Consider the following 25,938-nt stretch of genomic DNA (forward strand, 5'->3'; position numbering starts at 1 on the left):
TGCATTGACTCGACCTCGAGTGAAGTGCGGTGACTTTGCCTCAGTCGGTGATGGCTGTCCAAATATTGCACATTTTTTTGGACGTGGAAATTGCAAATGAAAAAATGATGAACAGAAAAAGAAGCAGAAAAACGACGGCCGTAGGTTAATTTGGACTGAAGTTTTACATAAGGTTAATCGTCATCGCGTAGAGTCACACTTTACAATTTAAATGACATCCAAATATAGGCAAAAATGAAAAAAAGACGCACCGAATTTCTTGTCATGCTTTTCGAAACAAACGCAAGTGGAAACTCACACCGTAGAGTGGTAGTATTCGGGTCGAAATGAAATGTAATATCGATGACACTGCACTCTCAGAAAAGAGAGGGACTCACACAAGCCTGGCCCTAGTTGTGCGAATCAACCAATGGCGGAAAAGACGATTACGTGGGTGTTGATATTGGCAGGCAAAGTCGTATAAAGCGATCGGCGGATAATTGTTTACATGTTCACGATAAAGATTTTCAAAGGCACACACAGGCATCCATTGAAAAACAATTTGCCGTCCGTGGCTTATCAAGGGAGTCCTATAAGCCTTAGTCACGCGCAGTGATTGGGGCATCTGCTATGCTTCGTCGCCAGGTATGCGTACTGAGTACTACCATGGGCCGGTCGATACTCCTTCCTTTATGCGTGCTGTATTTGTCGTGTAATGCCCAATTTGACGGGAACGACAACGCTCCCGAAGTCCGCAAGCAGGCCAACGGGTGCGCGTACACCTTCCTGCTGCCCATTCCCGACGACGGGGAGTGCTTCGAACCGAACGAAGTGGCGAGTTCGGTGTCGCCCTATGGCGAAGACGTCAGCGCGCTGGTCAAGAGATTGCAGGCTCAGGGTGACAAGATAGACAGCCTGAAGCGAATAGGTCTGCAGCACTTATGGCGTATGGACGAGCTGGAGGCCAACAAACACGAACTGCAGAAAGCAAACACCATTCAAACTTCGAGAGTCAATGAACTTGAAGACGAAAACAGCCGACTCCTGTCAGAGCTCTCCGAGCAAAGCCAAGAAATCCGACGCCTTCAGCGCCTTGCAAGCCAGCTGATTGAATTAAGAAATGCTGCCCGGGAAAATGCCACAAAATTGGAGCAACTGAAAAACCAGCTGCGAACCTGTAACGGTGGGCAAGACGACACCGCGGGCATCGATATCGGTAAGGTGAAACACAATACTTATGCGATATCGCTTTAATCTGTTACATAAACCGTCTTTTCCCCTTCTTTATTTAAAGTTTGCACAAGATAAAAGCAACGCTTTGTTTTAAAAATTTCAAAAACTATAAATCTTTGGCTTTATTGCCTCATCTAAGTTCAGTTGCAAATGATTGGTCGTTTTCCAACAGACCAACGCAAAGAAGAGCCGGATTATACTTTCATGAACAGAATTTATGAACACCCGTAAAAAGAAACGCACAGCCTTGGATGGCAGGCAACGACATGGATATTTCCTCGCACTCCATTGTTCTCACATGGTGATATTTAATGTTGATTTATGTGTTTTTTTAATTTTTCGTGAAATTGTTGAGGGGTTTCTTGACTTATCTGTACGGGGGATCGTCGGAACTTCTCCGTTGTCAGACTCCTGAAGCCTTTGGATTTAAAGTTTGTTTCGATAACTGCATTTCACAGGTGTTGTGATGGTTCATTTAATATAGAAATGGGTTTTAAGACCCCTGTCGACTTGAAAAAAACAAAATTTATTCGTGTTAGTCTGAGATAATGGTTCCCCGCCTACAAAATTACCCAGTCATCTCGTTAAGGTTGCGACAATCGGTTTGAACTCTATCTGCACGGTCGTGAACTTGACCGAGCGAGTAAGGTGCGGAATTGTGTCTTTTACACTGATGCGTTTCTAATCTCCATGTATTGACTATGGGAGCTAATGTAGCTAAAGTGGCTAAACACAGCTAAACAACTACCAAACTATCGTTCTAAACTTTATAAATTTGCCGCTATTTAGCTAAGGCGTTCTGGCAGTCGGAGAAAAAAATTTGGGTTGTTATATCCGATATTTAGCGCGTCTAATTATCGTTCTAAACTTTATAAATATGCCACGGTTTAGCTGGGGCTTTCTGGCCGACCAAGAAAAAAAAATTGGGGTGATATATCCGATATTTAGCGCGATAATTATCGTTCTTAACTTTATTAATTTGATGCTATTTAGCTGGGGCTTTCTGGCCGACCAAGAAAAAAATTTTGGGGTGATATATCCGATATTTAGCGTGATAATTATCGTTCTAAACTTTATAAATTTGATGCTAGTTAGCTGGGGCTTTCTGGCCGACCAAGAAAAAAAATTTGGGGTGATATATCCGATATTTAGCGCGATAATTATCGTTCTAAACTTTATAAATTTGATGCTATTTAGCTCGGGCTTTCTGGCCGACCGAGAAAAAAATTTTGGGGTGATATATCCGATATTTAGCGCGATAATTATCGTTCTAAACTTTATAGATTTGATGCTATGTAACTGGGGCTTTCTGGCCGACCAGGGAAAAAATTTTGGGGTGATATATCCGATATTTAGCTCGATAATTATCGTTCTAAACTTTATAAATTTGATGCTATTTAGCTGGGGTTTTCTGGTCGACCAAGAAAAAAATTTTGGGGTGATATATCCGATATTTAGCGCGATAATTATCGTTCTAAACTTTATAAATTTGATGCTATGTATGCTATGTAGCTGGGGCTTTCTGGCCGACCAAGAAAAAAAAATTTGGGGTGATATATCCGATGTTTAGCGCGATAATTATCGTTCTGAACTTTATAGATTTGATGCTATGTAGCTGGGGCTTTCTGGCCGACCAAGAAAAAAAAATTGGGGTGATATATCCGATATTTAGCGCGATAATTATCGTTCTTACTTTATAAATTTGATGCTATTTAGCTGGGGCTTTGTGGCCGACCAAGAAAAAACTTTTGGGGTGATATATCCGATATTTAGCGCGATAATTACTATGATCGTTCTAAACTTTATAAATTTGATGCTATTTAGCTGGGGCTTTCTGGCCGACCAAGAAAAAAAATTTTTGGGTGATATATCCGATATTTAGCGCGATAATTATCGTTCTAAACTTTATAAATTTGATGCTATTTAGCTGGGGCTTTCTGGCTGACCAAGAAAAAAAATTTTGGGGTGATATCCGATATTTAGCGCGATAATTATCGTTCTAAACTTTATTAATTTGATGCTATTTAGCTGGGGCTTTCTGGCCAACCAAGAAAAAAATTGGCGGTGATATATCCGATATTTAGCGCGATAATTATCGTTCTAAACTTTATAGATTTGATGCTATGTAGCTGGGGCTTTCTGGCCGACCACGAAAAAAATTTGGGGTGATATATCCGATATTTAGCGCGATAATTATCGTTCTAAACTTTATAAATTTGATGCTATTTAGCTGGGGTTTTCTGGTCGACCAAGAAAAAAATTTTGGGGTGATATATCCGATATTTAGCGCGATAATTATCGTTCTAAACTTTATAAATTTGATGCTATTTAGCTCGGGCTTTCTGGCCGACCGAGAAAAAAAGTTTGGGGTGATATATCCGATATTTAGCGCGATAATTATCGTTCTAAACTTTATAAATTTGGTGCTATTTAGCTGGGGCTTTCTGGCCGACCAAGAAAAAAAATTTGGGGTGATATATCCGATATTTAGCGCGATAATTATCGTTCTAAACTTTATAAATTTGATGCTATGTAGCTGGGGTTTTCTGGCCGACCAAGAAAAAACTTTTGGGGTGATATATCCGATATTTAGCGCGATAATTATCGTTCTAAACTTTATAAATTGATGCTATTTAGCTGGGGCTTTCTGGCCGACCAAGAAAAAAATTTTGGGGTGATATATCCGATATTTAGCGCGATAATTATCGTTCTAAACTTTATAAATTTGATGCTATTTAGCTCGGGCTTTTGCCGTTGTTTGTGGTCAAATCAATTCCGGTGCCTTAGTCACTTCGACCTCAGTCACTGTTCATGTTACATGTACCTGACAACGTTTTACTGAGTACATTAATATTCAACTTGTTTCTGTGAGAAAAGCTGCTTGCTTCGAATTCGCTACAACAATCTGATACTTGTGGGAGGCCTGGGGTACCACGGCCCCATTGTCATTTACTGACTAGGAAACGTGTCTCACTGAAGTGGGGATGGATAAAGCATGTTATTTACTAATTTTGGAAATAAGGCATTCGTCATTATCGCAATTGCTTGCCATATGCGGCAAGATTGGATGAGCGAAGCCGATCCGCTCGCCTTGGTGTCTTGACGCCAAATGAGCCTATTTCCGGTTTAGGCGTTGGCCTTACAGCAATGCATTATAGGATATCTTCCAGGGCGGCAAGTGCTCCCAGTAAGATGTAGTAATTTCGAATGTCGAACCTTGGGTGAAAAACGTTAATTAGCGCGATAATTATCGATCTAAACTTTATAAATTTGATGCTATTTAGCTCGGGCATTCTGGCCGACCAAGTAAAAAAATTGGGTGATATATCCGATATTTAGCGCGATAATTATCGTTCTAAACTTTATAAATTTGCCGCTATTTAGCTCGGGCTGAATGGCGGACCGAGAAAAAATTTTGGAGGGGGGGGGTGATGTGTTCGATATTTAGCGCGTCTAATTATCGTTCTATAGTTTATAAATTTGCCGCTATTTAGATAGGGCTCTGGCTGATCGAAAAAAAACGTTTGAGCTTGTAGGAGCAGTCTTGTAGAACCAGGAAAGTACTATTTGTTTCCCCAAGAGGTATGTTTGAAAATTCAAAGCTCAAAAGTGACTTGTCCCATAGATTTCATTGAATAGTACCTCGTATATAATTGACAACTTGAATAGGCCAGAAGTTGGAATGGGCTTGACGTTGTTAATTTATAAGAGGAAAGTCTTACAATCCAAATCTCAATGTTACTTTTTCCCCAGACTTCCGTAAATAGTACCTCCTATATGATTGATCATTGCAACTGGCAAGAAGTTGAATGTCGGGAAGTAGAGAACAGTGGCAGTTTTGAAACGATCTTGTTGAAGAAAAATTGTCAATTTTTTTTTGCGCGTCTAAAACAAAGACTGTCAAATAGTTACCGCTGGTGTCCGTGACAAATAAACCAGATATGCAATTCAAAGTGAAGACGAATATAAATAAATGTAACCATACTGCCATATTTCAAATGACCAAGGTGTGTTGAGATAATCTTATTTCCAGGACGATCGCGTCCATTTGGTGCAGATTAAACGGTGCAAATTAACGCTAATAGCCTTATCAAACGTGTTGCCGGCCAAGCTGCCACCTCCAAGGTGCGCGTGAGCCGCGGCAAGTGCTCACAGTAAGATGTAGTAATTTTGAAAGTCGAGCCTTGGGTGAAAAACGTTTTCCAAGGATATATAGGATCAGGGACCGTGATAGGATAAAAAAAAATAATTATCGCTTTCAAAATAGCGTTGTAGATTTAGAAATTAGCTGTAGTTTAGAAAGTCAGGCCTTAAGTGAAAACGTTTTTTCCGGAAAATATCGGACTGAACGTCGTTACATCATTTCTGTTGTTATCTTTATTCCCCACGTGTTTAGAGTAAAACGTTTGAGCTTGTAGGAGCAGTCTTGTAGAACCAGGAAAGTACTATTTGTTTCCCAAAGAGGTATGTTTGAAAAATCAAAGCTCAAAAGCGACTTGTCCCATAGACCTCACTGAATAGTACCTCGTATATAATTGACAATTGGAATAAGCCAGAAGTTGAGGATGCAAATGCGACGTCATCCAGTTCACACGTAGGCCAGAAGTTGAATGTCACTAAGAAGGTCCAGAAGAATGTGACAGTGAGTAAGCTGACGAAAAATTGTGAATTTTATTTGCGTGTCAAAAACAAAGACTGTCAAATAGCCGCCGCTAGTGTTTATGACAAATAAACCAGATACGCGGAGTGGAGACGAATGTAAAACAATGTAACCATACAGCTACATTTCAAATGGCCAAGGTGTGTTGAGATAATCTTAGTTCCACGACGATCGCGTCCATTTGTGCGGATTATGTTAATGTTAATAGCCTTATCAAACGTGTTGCCGGCCAGGCTGCCACCCCCAGACGCGTGCTCACAGTAAAAGATGAAGTCTGGCTAAACTCCGTGAATTTGCCGCTCTTCAGCTCGAGCTTTCTAGTGGACCTAGGAAAATGTTCTGGGATGATATATCCGATCTTTATCGCGTCACTTGGTCGGCCAGAAAGCCCGAGCTAAATAGCATCAAATCTATAAAGTTTAGAACGATAATTATCGCGCTAAATATCGGATATATCACCCGAAATTATTTCTCGGTCTGCCAGAACACCCGAGCTAAATAGCATCAAATTTATAAAGTTTAGAACGATAATTATCGCGCTAAATATCGGATATATCACCCTAATTTTTTTTCTTGGTCTACCAGAAAGCCCGAGCTAAACAGCATCAAATTTATAAAGTTTAGAACGATAATTATCGCGCTAAATATCGGATATATCACCCCAAAATGTTTTCCTTGGTCTGCCAGAAAGCCCGAGCTAAATAGCATCAAATTTATAAAGTTTAGAACGATAATTATCGCGCTAAATATCGGATATATCACCCAAAAGTTTTTTCTTGGTCGGCCAGAAAACCCCAGCTAAATAGCATCAAATTTATAAAGTTTAGAACGATAATTATCGCGCTAAATATCGGATATATCACCCCAAAAGTTTTTCTTGGTCGGCCAGAAAACCCCAGCTACATAGCATCAAATCTATAAAGTTTAGAACGATAATTATCGCGCTAAATATCGGATATATCACCCCAAAATGTTTTCCTTGGTCTGCCAGAAAGCCCGAGCTAAATAGCATCAAATTTATAAAGTTTAGAACGATAATTATCGCGCTAAATATCGGATATATCACCCCAAAATGTTTTTCTTAGTCTGCCAGAAAGCCCATAAAAGCTTTCCATTTGGGCTAATTTTGATAGTACAGTTCAGTTCGGCTAAATATCGGATATATCACCGAGTAAAAGTTTGGCTGGGGAAGTCCGATCTAAACTCCGGCTACATGTGAGCTAATTTAGAAAGTTTAGAACGATTTTTAGCTCGGCTAAATATCGGATAGTTAGGCTAATTTAGTACATTTAGATGTAGATGTAGACAAACCAAAATTAGCTTTCTAAACTTTCAGCTAATTTAGAAAATTTAGATGTAGATGTAGACAAATCTAAATTAGCTTTCTAAACTTCAAGCTAAACTTTCTAAAAACGATAAAACACAATTCCGCACCTTAATGGACCGAGCACACTCAGTTGCCGATTCTCGGTTCCCCGGTATGGGGACTTGTTGTCATAGTACACACGAGCGCGCTGACGATTTACTCGGCAACTTTAGGGCAACACATCATGCCAAAAGATCAAAACCGGAGTGAACGTGCCACGTCATTGTGAATTTGTCCTGAATTCTTGGCATGGTAGGGTTCTATAACAGTCGGTCAAGACGTCTCTGTAGTCAAAGTCCTTCTCCATAAACAAGTTTGTTCTTGATTAATAGTTAGCCGGCTGCTCCTCTCCCAAATCATCGCCCGTCCTGTATATGTGTGTCAAGAATCTCTCTTCGTTGTAACTTCGCAATTATACGCAGCCTATTCGCAATTTCTTGCAAACGTACAGAACAACTGATTTTTGTTTCTCGTTCAGACCAGATTGCTATTACTCATTATTTCCCGTCATTGAGGCAAGTTTGTAGATTCCCGCGGTTTCGAGTTCTGACAAGGCCGTATCGTTTGGCACTGTGCCATCTTATAGCCGACTCTATCGTTTCGACCGTTGTTCAGTGATGAGCAAGCAGGCACACTGACTTGTTTTACGATGCAGCGAAATTGAATCATTCATTGCACTAAAAATAGACCCCAAGGAAATAACATTCTTGTGAACTACAGCAATGCAATTATATAATATATTAGTTATTACAATTGCTTTCACTGTAATTGCAATCGCCATGGGCAATCTATCCATGCCATCGACCTGAAATCTGGCGAGAGAGAGAGAGAGAGAGAGAGAGAGAGAGAGAGAGAGAGAGAGAGAGAGAGAGAGAGGGGGAGAGAGAGAGAGAGAGAGAGAGGCGGGACGTCGCGTCATCAGGGCAAAATTGATGTTTTCGACAAATATTCGTGTGATGCAAAACACACCGCCATCTTTAAGTGAAAGCGAATGACAATGCTATAAATTCAATGTCTCTACAGCCATTTCCTCGCAAACAATGCTGAAAATACCAGCTAATTGTCGACACAGCTTCTGTGCGTGTGATCAATTACTCATTGATAATCGAACAAGCAAACATAACAAGTTGTGCACACATGTGATATGGACGCACAAACAGGATGTTTTTACGAAGTTCAACACAGGGCATTAGGCACGGTTATGGTGAAGAAGAAGGCGAAACGGTATCCCATGAAAACATAGCAAATATATCAGCAATAACGTCAATAGCCCCAAGATAGTTTTACGCTCTAGGAGAACATTGGCTGTAACCTTTGAAAATTGTTTTTTTTTAGCTTTTTGTGTGTCATGGCAGCATGTACACATGTAAAGTGCACTGTTATTGTTGACGTTTGAATTTCAGTCCGGACTCAATTCACTTGTCAACAATAACAATGCAGTCTCTACATGTAGACCTACAAAGCTTAGTTGACAAGCTGAATACTGTACATCTCAACGTGTTCTACAAGGAGAATAGTCGACATTTTATACAAAAAGTAGTTTTAAAAATCGTCGAAAGTTCCAGCTACTGACGTTTTCATAACGTCAGTGGCTAACACTAGCAAGCTGTGGTATGGTGACCTATATTTCCCTGACGACGGCGGTCAGGATCTGTCAACGGTACGTCATTTTCAAAACATGTGTCGTTAGTCATGATCGTTTCCCAGTGCCCTGGTATGTGCCATTACATGCGAAGAAGTGGGAAGCGAAGTCGCATACAATGTGCGATTGAACGTAAAAAAAAATTTGGTGATTAAATCGAGACGGAAAGCTATTAACGTAAACCCAGTTTCGATAATCCTGCTACGACCTCGAATAAAATCGCTGCTATGGGATAGATGGAGCCAAACTAGTACTGTCCAAGTGAGTCACGATGTGCTAATATTTTTTTCTAAGTAAACTGTCAGATTTCTCATTTTTGTGCGTTCTGATTTTTTTTATTATGCAAAGTGGTCTTTCCTAATTTTGCTTAAATTTTTTTTTCTGTTTTTGACCACCCCTCCCGAGACCTAATGATCCATCCCTAACTGATAAGAGAACAGAATTTCCGAACGAAATCGTTAACGGCGACGACAATTGTCGAAAAATCTGTAGACAAACGGAATTTACAGTTTCAACGATCTTCAGCTCAGCTCGAAACACAAAACGCTGGGGAGACGAGAACAGTGCCGCTGTGGTTCTGTAACCACCACAAATAGGCGAAACACACGCCTCCACACCAAAATGACAAACTTTTGTACGGCTAGCATGTATAAAAGCATTGATACTGACTGCCACCGATGGGCCATCATTTGTATCGTGCACAGTCAGCAAAAAAAAACCGGATTGTGTTTCAAGGAGCACAAAGTAAACCGCCATAACGAGTTTAAACGGTTGTCATTTCACACAATTTGTTGGTGAAATGGGATCCTTAATTACAGGCATACGGTTGTCAGTGACACAGCGCTCTCATTTAGCCAAATGAGTTTCTCTGAATATGATTTACAGCCTTGCTTTGCACTCCTCCCAGCCGTCCCGGTCGATTGGCTTCTCTGTGTCAAAGCCTATCCTGACTGTATGTGACAATGTGTCGAAGCCATTCCAGGGTGTCTGTCTGTCTCTGTGTCAAAGCCATAAGGCAAATAAGGCAACTTGAGATTGCGTGTTTTGAGCGCCATATTCGAAGTATCGACACAAGCGTTTGGTGAACAACAACTTTAATCGACGTCTAAGATGTCAACAAAGATGCTCATATGACGGCTTTGTCCCGTTGCGACAATGACATAATTATTGATGATGTTTTTCGGTTTATTTTTTTGCAGCACCAAGGGAAGCCAAACTTCTTTTTGATGGGACTTCGTCGATAACTTATCTAGATGAATCTAACCCCATTCAAGAGTTGGCCGAAATGACCTGGTGTTTTTGGATGAAGACAGTGGCCGGCATGACCTATGACGACAACACGGTGCTCGTGCACTACCAATCCCCCTTTTCTTCCCGTGCGACTTCTCACTCCATCTCATATGCCGTCACTTTCTTCATCGAGCAATTATGGAACTACCGACTCAGGACTGGCGGCGGGGTAACCCTCTTCAAGCGTGTACCCCGAGACGGTCATTGGCATCACGTGTGTATGGCATGGGTCGGTAGAATTGGCAAGGGCCGCCGATGGTTGTACGTCGATGGCACCGGCACAATCCTTGGCGATGGGCACGTTGAGACGGTGCTGGGAAGCGGGACGCTGTACCTCGGCTTCAGACCGGACATTGACTATCGTCGGACAGAGGGCTTCGTCGGTGAGATGGCGCTGTTCAACATGTGGGACAGACACCTCAACGTGGATGAAATCGCCGCGTTCGCCAAAGAGTGCGGCGACGCGACGGAGGGCAACGTGGTTGGATGGTCGGCGATGTTCGGAGGAAATGCTGAGCGAGAGAATACTGTGGCAAGGCAAAAAGATTTTTGCTGTAAGTTGAGTTTTCTGGTTTACACTTTAAAACCGTGAGTCCTACTGATAGACTGTCGACAGTCCCCTGTGCCTTTTCTGTCTTTTATTGGTGTAGTCACAGGGCGGCAGGAGAAGATAAACAAACATATAAACAAAAAAACAAATAAACAAACATACAAACAAGCACACAAAATCATTGAAAGTTGAATGAGTTGGAAAGAGTTACAGCAAAATTTGTTGTTACGAGTGTGCAGTTTTTGTTTATTTTTACGCACAATGTAAAGAGAACTTGTGATCACAAAATAAAAGTGCGAAAGTGAAGTTCACCAATTGAACGAAGGTCAAACCCCCTCCCCCGTAAACGAACGAATTTCGCTTTTTGAACTTATGCAACAATCTGAGACGATCCCTATCACGAATTAGGATGATCGCCAAGCGAATGGCAAAATGACCGAGTAAGTGACTGTCTGACTGAACGAATGAATGAATTAACCAACAAACGAATGAAAGAATTGGCGAATAAATATGAGTGATATAAATGGTGGTAACGAATATTATTTTATTCATTCTGTTCTCCGTGCTACATCATGACGTATACTGCCAAAATGCCTTTCACGTCAAGTACGTACTTCTCATTGACAGCCAACGGAGATTGTGAAGACGTTGATTGTATGACGGAAGGTGCTTGCATCGATGCCCCCGTGGGCCAGTGTTCATGTCCGTCACAAACGTCGTGCCAATCAGGTAAGCTGTTGAAATCAACAATTTCAAGTACACTGGAGCAAATGCCAATGAATAAAGTGGAGTTCTGACATGGCTAGCCTAGAATTCTATTCGTCCGCTTGCCTCCGTACCTCCGGCCCACTGGGGGTACGGAGGCAAGCGGACGAATAGAATTCTAGGCTATGACATGGCATGGGCAGCTGTTCGTTTCATTGGCATAACAAAACGGATCCTAATAAAATGCTTTTATACCTGTCAAGTTTCGTAAAGACGCGACTCTATTTTCGGAATATTTTAGTTCTGGTATGTTATTATTATTATTATTATTATTATTAGACTTTATTTAAACTCGATAGACTGTTGAGCCGAAGGCTCTTCTCACACAGTGTCGAGACGCAAGAAATATACAATATGTACATTAAAGAATATAAAAAACGGAACAGAGAAAAACAAAACATTAAGACAGCAAGAAACAGACGACAAAATATAAAAAACGCCAAAAATGGCTTAAAAATTACATTTTGCCAAAAGATGAGACTTACATTTCGTTTTAAAAGAGTGAAGAGTAGAGCAAAATTTGACATCTGCTGGTAAACTATTCCATATTTTGACACCGCTATACGTAAAACTCCTCTTAAAAATTTGAGTTCTGTGTCTTGGAATATATAATTCATTTCTGTCTACAGATCTTGTACTACGACTGTGGACGTTCTGGACACTTCTAAAAACATTCAAATAATTAGGAACCAAATTATTTTGGACTTTGTACATCCAGACTGATTCATTAAAACAATCCTTTCTCTAAATGGTAACCAGTTTAAAACGTTGAATAAATTACGACTAGGAGTGCTAAAATCTGAGTCTAAAATTTACTCTGGCTACAGCTTTCTGTAGTCTTTCAACACGAAGTAAAGTTTGTTGGAACAATGACCCCATATGTTAGAACAATAGTCAAAATGGGGTAATATAAAACAATTGTAAAATATCATCTTAGCTCTCTGAGTTAAAAAGGGACGAATACGTTTTAGATGCAGCAATTTAAAGGCTACCTTACTACAAACTGAATTTACTTGCTTTTGCCAATTTAGGGTGTCGTCAATGGTTACACCCAACAATTTTTCATGGGTTACACAATCGAGCTGATCATTGCCACACATAACATTGATGTGATTTTTCGTTCTGGCTTTTTTCTGCGTTGTACCGGTATGTTTCATCATTCCAAATAATTACGAGTGTGTCAATATCATTTTGAGCGTATTCTTCTTCGGAATCGTCGGTTGTTCAACGAATGCTTTATGGCATCTCATTTACTCTCTACAGAGGGAAGAAAACTTCGGTTCGATGGCTCGTCCAGAGTTGACGTGAATGTGAACGACAGAGTCACCCAAATCGATAGTTTGAGCATTTGTATGTGGTTGAAGATTTCCTCATCCAGGGGTACCCTTTTCAGTATAACCACGCCAACATCGACCGCAAATAACGCCATACAGAAGATCGAATTTCATGGCTTTAGCCTGGCCGTGCAAACGTACGGCGGGAAACCGTCACAGCTGGTACTCCTACCTCACGCTGGATCCCTCGAAGGTGACGGACAACCGATGGCACCACGTCTGCATTGTCGGCGAGCTCGCCGGAGACCGAAATACCATCCTGCGCATCTACAAAGACGGCATGATGATCACCAGGCCATTCTTCAGACAAGCCATGACCATGCGCGGCCTCGAGACGATCAGCCTGGCTGGGTCCCCGGACACACAGAGCATCTCCGCAGAGGTGTACGGCTTTCAGTTTTGGAGTCGCGACCTCAGAAGTGAAGGCTCGGAGATCTATCTGATGTCGAGGAGATGCGGAGAATACTACACTGATGGCGCACTGGTGTCCTGGTCTATGTTCTTAGACGCTGCCGTTGGCACCTCTGTCGCGACCTTACCGGCAGACGTCTGCCTCAAGGAGACGTAAAGACATGCACCAGACTCTTCTTTCCCCGCTATTAGTTACAAGTTGAAGATTTCGTAGATCTTTTAAAACTGATTTTTGTATCACCATGTTGCTGGATTCATTTTCCCCGCGATAATATTAGATAATCGAGCTTTTGAAAATTGTAATTCCGCTGGCTTGGTCAACAGGCTCCGAAGGAAATATGACATCAAATCAATTCCAGCAATCATTATCATTCAAGGCAAATAAATTACAGGTCCAATAAACAGTAAAAACAAACACACAAAGAAACATAAGATCACTGACAAAATCGGTAGTACAATCTTGAACCACTATATAAGTGGTGGTACCAGGTGTCCGGAATGGGACGTGCATTTTGTGAGATATTTTACCTAATAATCTTAAATTTGCCTGATCGTATATTCCCAGCACAAGTGCGTTTAACAGTTTTACATTGGACTCACACCCTTTTCAGATAAGACTAAGAGAATCATCATCTGTTAAGAACGATCATTGTCTCCAGCAAAGTAAGTGGATGAGGCATAGAAATTTCATTATATCTCACAGTTTCTTCGTGATTTTCTTTCATAGTTTTCAAATGCCAGATTAAATATGACACGTTTTTTCAAACAAAAAGGCACGCGTGGAAGATTCTCAGTAATTTTGCCGTTTATGGTACGGTTTCCTATCTTCAATGTCACCATCGCCGCTACCGCCCTCCCACCACCCCAAGCATCGTCATCATCATCATCATCATTATCATCATCATCATCATCATCATCATCAGATTGTAAAGTAAAGTCTTTAGTAGCTATAGCAAAATGCGACATTGCACCCTCAGGCAGACATAAACATTTCGCACTTTTGAAGTTTCGTTTAGGGGGAGGGGGAGGGGTTTTGATCAAAACGAATTAATTTCTAATTCGTTTCTTGAACTTCTGCGACAATCTGAGACGGTCCCTTACTGCTCTCAAGTACTTCAATTTACCATCACCTCATTTTAGTTACGTCGCTGGTATGATCGACTATTTGTATACATTTCATCGAGCTACTTATCTAGATTCAAGCCATTTTATTGAATCTAAAACTCGAAGGTTGAATAATGCAAAATTAATTTGGTCGGAGAAAGAAATCTCAATTAATAAACAGAAGAACGTAAAATATTACAATCATCATGGTCATAGCAAAGGTTATTTGTAATTTTTCTTTGTGAAATTATAGGCAGGCAAAGTGCGCCCTCAACTTTAGAAACGCCTCGTCTGCCTGGTCATTATTCATTTGACACTATATTCGTTTCCCTTTCTTTGTGATTATGTCTACCTCAGTTCCATGTTGTGACCATTTGCAGTTCCTTCGGCTGTAATAGACCTTTTCCGGTTATCCCATAATGCTTTACTGTGGCTGTATCAAACACTTTATTGACAATAAAAACAACAAAATATACTGATTTTTGTGTTGTAAAACGGATTATTCCACAAGAATGACACAAATATGCAATTCCAAAAAAAACTTGTGTATTTTGTATTCATTGGCGACGAAAATATAAATATGTTATTGTGTTACCTGCCAGAGTGATCTTTGAGTATTGTACCCTGCGTTTACCCACAGTCCCTCTATGTGGATAGAGGGACTGTGGTTTACCCTATGGCTAAATAGTTCTATGAGTAACGTAAGCTCTGTATACCCCAATCTGATTAAAATCAGATGCAGAGTACCGCGATGTCTTTACTTACGCGGTATTCTCTTGCTGTCGCCTCTCACTACCGCGTAAGTAGACGTCGCCGTACTCTACATCTGATTTTAATCAGATTGTGTATACCCTAGCGCCTTGCATCTTGGAACCGGTAAAAGAGCTATTGAAACAACTGTCCTTCGATGGATATGATTACGTAACGGATTTGGCTTGCATTGTGGCTTACCCCTTTCACGTAAAAATCAGACTATTTTCACGATGTCTGTTTCGCTTATTGTGAAAAGCTACTGTCTGTGTCAAGAGAATTACTAAGAAACTGCCCGCGTTGCGTAAGTATCAAATTCCTGAAATTCGGACTTTAAAACTGCTTCCGCGTCCGATGATCGGCCAGTTTAGCTAGAGCGCTGACGCGCATCATGGAGATACCAAGAGACTCCATGCGCGCACCTACTATTTCGCGGGGCTGCGACGGGCAAACTTTCCGTAATATATGCATAGCATGCCACGCGACGGCCGCGATGTATCGAAACACACGTAACCGTGCTTTGTCCCGTGTATTATACTAGCACACATTACAAAAACTGACTCAAAAATCAACCGTAATGCATGCTACGCTGGTAAGATATTCTCCTATACTAAGGAATTTTGTTATTTTGGTTTCAGACCCGTAGTTTATTTTTAACTGCAGTTAAAATTTGTGCTACGACCTTTAGAACGGAAAATCATCTCCATCAAATGTGTTTGGAAGACAGTTTATACTAAGAACGTAGAAAATCTTGACTCAGAGCGTTCGGTTGGCAATACGAGTTCAATCTTGATTGGAGTGAAAGTGCTTTCTGTGTGAGGGAAGTTCTTAATCTTGAAAAGCCCGCTAGGTATGTGCGAAAATTTAGTTGTTTTAACTTTCAGACCGGCCCGGTTGTCGTCTTGAAACCTGTATGGTACGAGGTGCTTGTCTGGAAAACCTGAGTCCAGGAGCGAATGGTGATACGTGCATCTGCGCAAATTTCGGGAATACGTGTCCTGCAGGTGTGTTTAACTTTTTCTCCCTCTGTTCATTATAGAAATAACGGGCGACGCGCTGACCATTTACGTTTATTTATGGGCAAGGACGAGAGGAAGCCAAAAATTAACAAGCCTCGCCCGTAAATTTGCGTTCTTCGAGCCCGGGCCCATAAATAAACGTTAATGGTCAGGACGGAGTCTGTTATTTCCATTATATTATCAACGAACCCAAGAAAACCGTCAAAATTTGCGAAAATTTCCCAAGCGAACGACAACTGTAAACATTTGGCAAATCCGGCGATGTTTTCAGAAAAAACGTATCGCAACTTGGCCCACAAGTGCTCCATTTTATTTTGTGATTGATTATGATTTACTGTTCAGCTGTAAAGTTACAATACTTTGAGTTGTTAATCTTATTATTCATATTCACGGGCATGTAAACAAACCATTACTGTGTATTTGTGGTCAGTCACGAGGTTCAGCTCGACCAATCAAAATGCGACGGACAGGGCATGGTAATATAATATCAGTTGGATACAGTATAATACAGTATCTAAACTCTAAAATGATGAAGACTTGATATTCAAAAGATAAAGGCATGACTGTCTCTTTCACTGAAAAGTTCATGTACGTGGTAGTCACAAATGAAGCTCAAGTTTGTGTATTCTATTCGAGATATTTGATTTTTTCATGATGAAAGGAAGATACCAGGGCTGTTCTTCAGATTCTACATCGATTCCTTCGATATCACGAACAGGCGGTGTAAATTTTTGGACAGCCTCGATTACTAGCGTTACAATACTGAATTCTTTCATAAACTAAAATATTTGACGCATTCTTTTGAAAGCTATACATAAATGACCATCAACAACATATATGTAATTTTATATCTCTTTGTCCTCCCCTCCTCACGATCTTCATCACAATCGATTCTGGTTACGAGATGGCAAACCCGATACTTTCCGTTTCCCGTCGATATTAACACACTGTCAAACTTTTTTTTAGTACGATTGAAAAGGGCTGATATCATATCCTTGAATCGCAATTTCGATCATTCTGTACCTAGTACGTTATCTATAGTTATTATATCAAACTAATGATCTCTCCACGCTTTCACTTTCCAGACCAAACTTCATCAAAGTACGTCCTTAACAGCTCATCCAGAGTTTCACTGTCGCATGCTGGAGTGGCTAGAAACTTATCAGCTTTTACATTTTGTCTGTGGACGAAAACAGCCACCAATCGTAACTATATCAGAACATTATTTGAGTTTGAGGCCTCCGGTAGCAATGATACCAATAAAACAAAAAGCATCTTCGTTGATCACCGTCAGCTTGTTGTTACTAAATACAACGATGACCAACATCTAACCAGCTCGTACATTTCTAGCCGAGCACCAGCTCGTACATTTCTAGCCGAGCAAACGATGGCTTGTGGCACTTTCTCTGTGTGTCCGGAACACTGCCTGATGAGGCGTCCTATCATATATATCAAGATGGCATCAAGATCAGAACAAGAGCGCATGCACAGGAGTTGTTGCTTTACGGCATGGGAACGTTGAGATTAGGATTCAGTCCAATGAAGCCCAACGATGCTTTCCAAGGTGACATGTACGGATTTCACATGTGGCCAGTGGATTTGAGTGAAAACTCGCACCAGATGTACTACATGTTCAGACAGTGCGGACAATACATTACAGAGGGCGCTGTCGTCGATTGGGCCGACTTCCGGTCTGACAATGACAACTTTCAAACCTCGGCTGTCGGAGTCGTGGCAGCAGACATATGCGTGCAGGAAAATTAGTGTTCGACCGGTGGTATGCTTAAGTTCTTTTCAAATATAAAATTGGAATCAACTTAACATTTTTATCACTATCAGAGAAATAGAATATAAGTCCTGTGCTTGGCCTCAGCGTCGTTACATTCCTCTTGTATATTTTTAGAATCATATCCAAATGGGCAATGTCGCCGTCTTACGCTGCGAATATGATAAGAATACTAGTATCTTCTCGTAAGAAGTATTTTGGAGTACTTTGATTTACGCTGGATATGAGACTCAGGCTGAGAAGACATTACTTGCCGCGAATTATCGCGACACATAAATGAATGATCGTGATATTTTATCACGTTCGGATTGACGTCAGAGGAACTGTACATACACTGTAAAGTTAAGTGTTTAAAGGATAGAACACCAATTAAACACCTTTTTGTAACACTTTTGAACGCCTTTAGACGTTCAGAAATTTAACACTACGTGTTCAGCCAACATTCAATTTTTGAACAGACGTGTGCAGATTTTGAACGTACGTGTTCATCAGACATTATATTGAACACCGTGGCGTTCCATATCTGAACACACGTTGCACAGGAAATGTGTTCAAAAAATTGAACGCTTTTACGCGTTCAAAGGGTGTAACACTTTTTGAACGCATTGACGCCGTTCAACGATAAGTGTGTTAAAGGCTAGAACACATGATGCGTGCTTGTTGAACACCTTACTTTTGGGCGTTCACGGGGTGTTCAAGCTTGAAATAACATTACAGACCATTGATATCCAGTAAAATTATTTTATTCTAAAATACACGAAAGATTTCTAGAGTAAAATACAATAATTTACTGTAAAATGGGCAATAAACATTGCAACTTTGTATGTAAAGTTTGTCAGAGGAAAAAACCAACAGTGTTAACACCTTCCTATCAAAACATAAGCAATAAAAATCACCATATTGTGGATTACGTTTTATGTTCATACTTGTTTAAAATGTACAAAAATCATCTGAAAAAGCTCAAAATTTGGCATACTTGTTGTCTTGAAAAGACGTATATGTATGAAATGCATACTCCATTTTTGTAAGATGGTTTCTTAAAGACATTTCCTCTTGTATAGACAATTGTAAATTTTGAAGAAAAAAGAAGTTAGTCAAGGCTTCTCTGGTGCACATGGTATATAGTTGTCCACACTAAAGTAAACACAACATGTCAAGTTGTCAAAGTGTCACAGTAAGGCACAACATGCAGAAAGTGGGGAAGTGGGTCCTTGGCAGGGTAAAACCTATTTCCTTGTCCAACAAAGTCCTTCATAAACAAAAAGGTTGTTTGTTTGTAATATCTTTAAATAAACCCTGAAATAAATTGGTGACATTTCAAAATATACGTCTCAGAAATTTAAAACATATTCGTAAAGACCTTTCAAATTCTGGTGTACCCTGCTATTAATTTTTATACAATTTTTTTACCAAAAATGGTAAAAATCACCCTTAAAATGAAAAAAATGTACATTTCATCATAACTTGAATATATCACATTCTGGTAATCCCAATGTCTTAAAATGTCTGAAATGTCTTTAATGTCCTAAAAATACAAAGTTGCAAATTTCTGCATAATTTGAACAATCTGAAAAAGACTATCAGTAGAGATCTATGTCCTAAATATCAAAGCTGTTCGATTAGCAGTTTTGAAAAAGATTTTTTAAAGATTTTTGACCAAAAATGACAAAAATTGCCATGAAATATAAAAATTTGAATATTTCATCACAACTAGCACAAATTTGACTAAGGTCATTTTAGGGACATGTTTACCAAATATTGAAGACGTCAGTAAAAGAGAAGAAGATTTTTGCCAAAAAATAGCAAAATTAGCTTCAAAAATATAAATTTGCATATTTCATCATAATTTGAACATATCTGATTAGGGTAATCCCTTGGGACCTGTAATCCAAATATTAAAGGATTCGTACAGGCTGTTTTGAAGAAAAACCTTTGGATGTACAAATTTGAGGACAATGCTACACATCCACCTATTTAGCTGACAGCAAAGCTAAAAACCAGTTGCTAAGTACAAGAGACGTGTTGAGCTACAATACAAAATAATCTACGGTTTGGTAGCAGGCTATGATCAACTAAATGTTACAAGGGCATAAGCTTTCAAAGACGTGAAGTCTCCTTCATCAGATGCAAGGGGGATGAAAAATTGAAGCAGAAAGTGACAGAAAATTCAGAGTGAAAATTTCAGAAAATCAGTAATTCAGAGTGGACATTTTTACTCTGAATGGTCTGTCGCTTTCAGCTTTAATTTAAATAAGGGAGACTACACGTCTGTGAAAGCTTATTCTCGGCAACATTTAGTTGATCATAGCATGCTACCAAAGCTTAGATTAATTCAGAACAAAAATACAGAAATTATCAAAATTCAGTTACTGACCCTTGGAAGTTTAAATCTACATTAGAGATGAACTGAGGTTCTCAAGCTTGTTTCGAGACAGCTACCTGTACACTCATCGTCTTCCTGTACATCATCTGTACCACCAGCTTCTATAACAACTCTTCGATTTTCAGTTAAATCCAACTTTTTACATCCTGAAAAAATGCAACAATAGGTAATATGGCGAGATGAAACTTTAAATGAAGAAAGGGGCTGATTAGGTTAAGGAAAAGGGGAGACTTTCATATACAGTACCTCATACTGTTACAAAATATTTGCTGCTTCTTGTCATCAACTGATTAAAATAAAAAAGCCACACTCTCATATGCTGAAACAATACATTGCATACTCTACGATGTTTAATTGATGTTTACATAGGATTGTGTCCACTAAAAGACATGTGTTAGCTGTGATTACGCAGCGGTACTATGCAAGGCGTATCGATCGCGCTCAGGTCAAGGGTTATTGCTGCAGTTGTGTTGCCATGACTCTTGACCCGAGAGAGATCGATCGATAGGCCATGGCCAAAAGTACCACTGCGTAGTCACAGCTAGTTGTCGGTATAGCAGCCACTTAAAGAAAAGAGGTTTCTTCACGTAGTTAAGCTATTTCAAGGTACAATACAATTAATTTCAAAGGACGATAATATAGATGCTTCAAAAATCTAATACCTTTTACTATTTTGGAGAGGAAACTTACCCTTTCTGGTCTTGCTTCCGCACGATCACGACTTCAGGGTGCGCTTACAAGAAAAATGTCGCAACTTCCGTTTTGATGCATCATGGGATAGGAAAAGACACCAAACTTGAACACCAAGTGTTTAGAAGTAGAACGCCTCTTGCACGCCGATGTTAAAATTAAAACGCTCATGGTGGTTTTCTGATTTTCTTTTCTAATTTTTAAACTTTCAACCCGTAATAAACGTGTAAAATTATTTTGTATACTTCCTTTTTTAGAAAAAAACATGCTTTCAGCAATTGTAGGCCGGAAATATTTTTCATTTAGTGTGAAATTCGTTACACCAAAATCCGTGTACGTTTGCCGGACAGTGAAGCAATAGTAAATTTAATATAGCCATTGTAAGAAAAAACACAAAAGACTGTTAATTGTTTCACAGATATTGTAAAATTTCTGTGATGCTGAGTTTTTGAACACTTGAAGGAGATCGTTGTTAACACATAGTGTTCAGGTTTAGAACATCATTGTTAATATTATGAACACTAGTGTGAACAATATGAACACTAGCCGTTCAAATTTGAACACCGATATGTACATTTTGAACGCGTAAAGACGCGTCTAGCGTCCGCTATTTTTACAGTGTAGCATTCGGAAATTTTTCCGAAAATATTTTTGAAAAAATGTTCTGAAACTTTAATCATCCAATTACGTAAAGTAGTAAGGAGAAAGACCACAGACCTTGGAATATAAATCAGTGTAATGTAAGTTTGTTATCGAGTCGATGGACCTTACTGAAATGAACCATGTTCATCTGAACGATATTATAATTAGCTTGTTGTAAGTATCAGTTGAATAAACAATACAAGACAATGGTAATAAGTGATGCGCGGTGCATGTTTTTCTGTGTGATTACTCGAGCTCTTCTTCGCCTTTTAGTAACATAAGGCCTTGACAACTTTTAGTTCACAGTTTTAAACTGTTGTCAGGAGCGATTGTTCACCGCTTGCTCAAGACAGGGGGAGACGGAAAGTCTGGTTCAGGAATAGGGGAATGGAGACGTACAGAATATAATCCAAAATTCATTCGACTGTGTTCACAACAGTTCGAAAGAAGATTTGGTGGTTAGTACCCGATCAAGACGACCAGAAGAAAATAATAAATAATCGAATTAATTAGAAATTGACACTGCCGTAATAATTTAGTGGTCGCTGGTCAAATTAATTGAAAGGACGATAAAGAAATTAGCGCGAGACATGTCTGTTTTGTGCACATTGCTTCAGTGCATGGACAGTGACATTTTGTGAGGTCAACAAGTTCGTCATTCGGCAGTTCTATGCTGTACGTTACAAATTCAAACAAAGACTTGAAAAATCGCACTAGGGTATCATGTCAAAATTAAAGTGACCGCAATTACAGACGGAGCGATCTGTAACACTTCACAACTGGCCACTCGATTGACGACATGTAAGTGCACACAGTCAAGACAGTGATCAGTTTTCGACAACGTAAATCTCTCTAAATTACTAGATTATATATTCTCGTGATCTTCATGAACTCACATGCAACAATCAAACCATGGTCGAAAGACAGCAAAACTCAGCGATGATTTCTTAGATTACTGACACAGTATTTTTTATCTTTTTATCAGTTTCAAATCAACTGACAACACATTTAATTGATACAAGATTGATAATTTGGTGAAATTTCTGCTGAGTCATATCTTTAAATAAAAAGACATCTGCGTTAACAACAGCATTGTGCGAACTATGAACGGCTTCCATTGCCTGCACGTAAAAGCAAATAAACTTTCCAATATCAAGACTGACATTGAACATACCATGACATTTTATACTTTATTCTTTCAGTTTCCTTATGATCATGTGTATTTCCATGTTGTGACCATTTAAAGACCCTGTCGCTGTATAGAAACTATTGTCCTTCGACGGATATCATTCCGTAACGGATTTGGCTTCCATTGTGGTTTGTCCCTTTCACTTGTAAAACTAGGATCATTAGAATAACTGTTTTCACGTTGTCTGTCACCGACTGTGAAAAGCTACCGTCTGTGCCCAAAGGGTTACGTAAAAACTGCTCGCGTTTCATACGCATCACGTTCGGAATTAAAAACTGCTTCCGTGGTCGATGATCGGTCAATTTATTTAGACCACCGTCGCCCATGCACTAACTCTCTATTTTGCAGTAGGGCGACGGGCAAACTTTCCGCAGAACTTACATTCACAGTTCTTCCTCAACGTTGAAGGATCCAACAACGGTAGCTTTCCCTGGCTTGACCCTTCGACAGTGTAATGTAGGTAGTTTGGAGGGACTTGAACCATATTTGAAATGCGAAACAAATACAATTATCCCAAATTAGTTCCAACCGTGTTAATTGCAGATTTTAAATTTGAACGGTGACATGGGACGTCTGTGAAGACTCAAAGTGGTCCCATGCTAAATGTCCGGTAAGGGACTGGTCAGTTTCTTCCGCCTGGGGGGGGTGGATTATTTTTTGCCGACGTCAATAAGTGGCTGACCCCCCTATTCCAAATTTTGAAAACAGGGTGACCCCCCTATTCCAAATTTCGAAAACAGGGTGACCCCCCCCCCGGGCGCGCGACATAGGTAAAACAAAAGGTGGACATAAATTATATATATATATATATATATATATATATATATATATATATATATATATATATATATTATTTTACATTTTACATATATTTATATTTTAAATAGTCATTCTATGTTTTAATGAAATTGTTGACATGTCAGTTGCAAGATAGGAATTTCAAAGTGTCAATCTTAAAGTTTGAATACAGTACATTTTGAATGAGCTGTATTTTGAATGAGCTGTGAATGTAATTCACACTTTCTATGCTTAACCAAATGTCCTGAACTGTTGTACAGAAACGGATGTCAATCATTAATATCAAAGAGCAAAAAGCAGTGAATCAAAAACTTTGATGGGTGTTAAGACTTGCCAACCATTCAATTAAATCTCCTGAGGAGCCATAGAGAGCTTTTTTAGCCAAATCTGATGTGTACAGTGTCTGAGAGGACCTTTTCTTGTAATATTGAAACAATAATGACAAAAACTGCCTTTTTAAGTGTTATTTTGTTCATAAAAAAGCATCTTTCTACAGAAAAGCTGTGAAACAAAGGAAAATAATTGCATCAATGAGAAGGAAAGATATCTTGTCATTTTTCTATCTCTAAAATAAGTCACTGTATCAAATATAGGGTATATTGTGAAATATTTGTGCATGTTGCTTTCATACTGAATTCTCATAGAGAGAACAGAAAAGTATCAGGAATTTGTCATCCTTTTCATATGAAATGCAGATTTCATAATCGTACACTTTCACTTAGCAAACATCAAGATATCTCTGATTTATTAAAGTATGGCGCCTACAAGGCGCGCCGAAAATTATGAAACATCCTGATATCTCTGATATCAGGATGTTTCATATTAAAGTCATGCACCTGAAGGGCATGCTGAAAAATATCTGATATATTAAAGTAATGAGCTTGAAGAGCACGCTGAAAAATATTGAACATACAGATATCTCTGATGTATGTATGCTTGATATGTTTAAGTTGGGCGTGCTGAAAAATATGACTGATTATTAAAGTTACACGCCCGAAGGGCGCGCCGAAAAATACAACTGAATGATGAAATTTGTGGCTGACACTGGCATTTTAGGCAATGATGAGCCTGTGTCAAAATTCAAAAACACACTGACCCCCCCCCCCTATTGGGCATTTCAAAAACATGGTAAAATCTTTATACTCATTTCCATTTTGTATAAAAAAATAACATAATATTACATTATTTAAGAAAGCTCAATTTTGTTAATTATTAATTATTGTTGGCTAACTTTACTCTGTGTTTGGTTTTTGTGTCTAAAATATTTGTAAAATATTAGTATTTACATGTACTGACTATTTTTTTTCAGTTTCTTATAATACGCATGATCTTAGAGAACACATTCACACACAAAGAAACAGGCGTACTGCCAGACACTGACAGACGAACACGGAGAGATAGAGAGACAATGTCTATGTAATGTCTATATAACATATTTGTATGTAATACACTCTTAGAGAAAATAATCGATTTTTAAGAGTTTACTAAGTTCTCCACAAATTAAGAACATTGCTGGTGCCATAAACGTTAATCGAATATATCGAGACTTTCGGTATGTACAGCAAGACGCTTCTGCGGACGGGATAAATTCTGACGCAATATTTTATTTCTTTGTAAGATACACTCTCTGATTCTCCTCTTAACATCAAGTCGATATGCCTATTATTAAGCACAAGAACGCGGTCTTAATCACCCAACTTATTGTTGAAAGCTGAATTCAAGTTCGACTAGAGTTAATGAGTAAACAATCAAATTTCGTATGTATACAAGTTAGCAAGACAAAGACTTTCAAACTGTATTTATAAATTTTTTAGAGGAAATTATACGAGAATGCAAAATTGTATTGTATTAATTGTTACCATAATTAATTGAAATATTATCAAAAGATGCAGCTCTCATCTCGGAAGACTTATACTGTCAGACGATATAACTTCGGCGAAGAAAAACTATCTGACACTTTAATGTGATTGTTTGAAATACTACAGTGCTAATCATTGATGCTATTACAAGACGTCTGGTATAGTTGAAAAGTCAATTATTTTTCAAAGGGTAACACGCTTCTACCAAGGTATTTTATGTACCTTTCTAATTATCCGTCTATCTATCTATCTATCTATCTATCTATCTATCTATCTATCTATCTATCTATCTATCTATCTATCTATCTATCTATCTATCTATCTATCTATCTATCTATCTATCTATCTATCTATCTATCTATCGATATATCTATCTATCTGCTTGTATCTTTCTGGCTTTTTTTCTTTCTTTTTTGAATATTTAAAATATTTTAGAAATATATTCTCTATGTTTAAATTTGGTTACCAAACGTATTTTCAAGTTGCAA

The 25,938-nt window shown here is 39.0% G+C and overlaps 1 protein-coding gene across 1 annotated transcript; it reads left to right on the forward strand.

The window, feature by feature from the left end:
• The first annotated feature begins 490 nt into the window (after positions 1 to 490).
• On the forward strand, positions 491 to 14,823 carry LOC139142055 (uncharacterized). The gene is made up of 4 exons (XM_070711845.1): positions 491 to 1,195; positions 10,080 to 10,724; positions 11,348 to 11,449; positions 12,749 to 14,823. The coding sequence occupies exons 1-4, from the start codon at positions 610 to 612 to the stop codon at positions 13,240 to 13,242; spliced, it is 1,827 nt and encodes a 608-aa protein (XP_070567946.1). The 5' UTR covers positions 491 to 609; the 3' UTR covers positions 13,243 to 14,823.
• Positions 14,824 to 25,938: the final 11,115 nt, after the last annotated feature.

The sequence above is a fragment of the Ptychodera flava genome, chromosome 10 (genome assembly GCF_041260155.1).
Source record: "Ptychodera flava strain L36383 chromosome 10, AS_Pfla_20210202, whole genome shotgun sequence".
Taxonomy (NCBI): domain Eukaryota; kingdom Metazoa; phylum Hemichordata; class Enteropneusta; family Ptychoderidae; genus Ptychodera; species Ptychodera flava.

Excerpts from the sequence above, each read along its gene's own strand:
- LOC139142055 (XM_070711845.1), top strand. The coding sequence starts at position 610 with ATGCTTCGTCGCCAGGTATGCGTACTGAGTACTACCATGGGCCGGTCG. Across the intron at positions 1,196-10,079 it reads CACCGCGGGCATCGATATCG|CACCAAGGGAAGCCAAACTT; the intron begins GTAAGGTGAAAC and ends ATTTTTTTGCAG. Across the intron at positions 11,450-12,748 it reads ACAAACGTCGTGCCAATCAG|AGGGAAGAAAACTTCGGTTC; the intron begins GTAAGCTGTTGA and ends TACTCTCTACAG.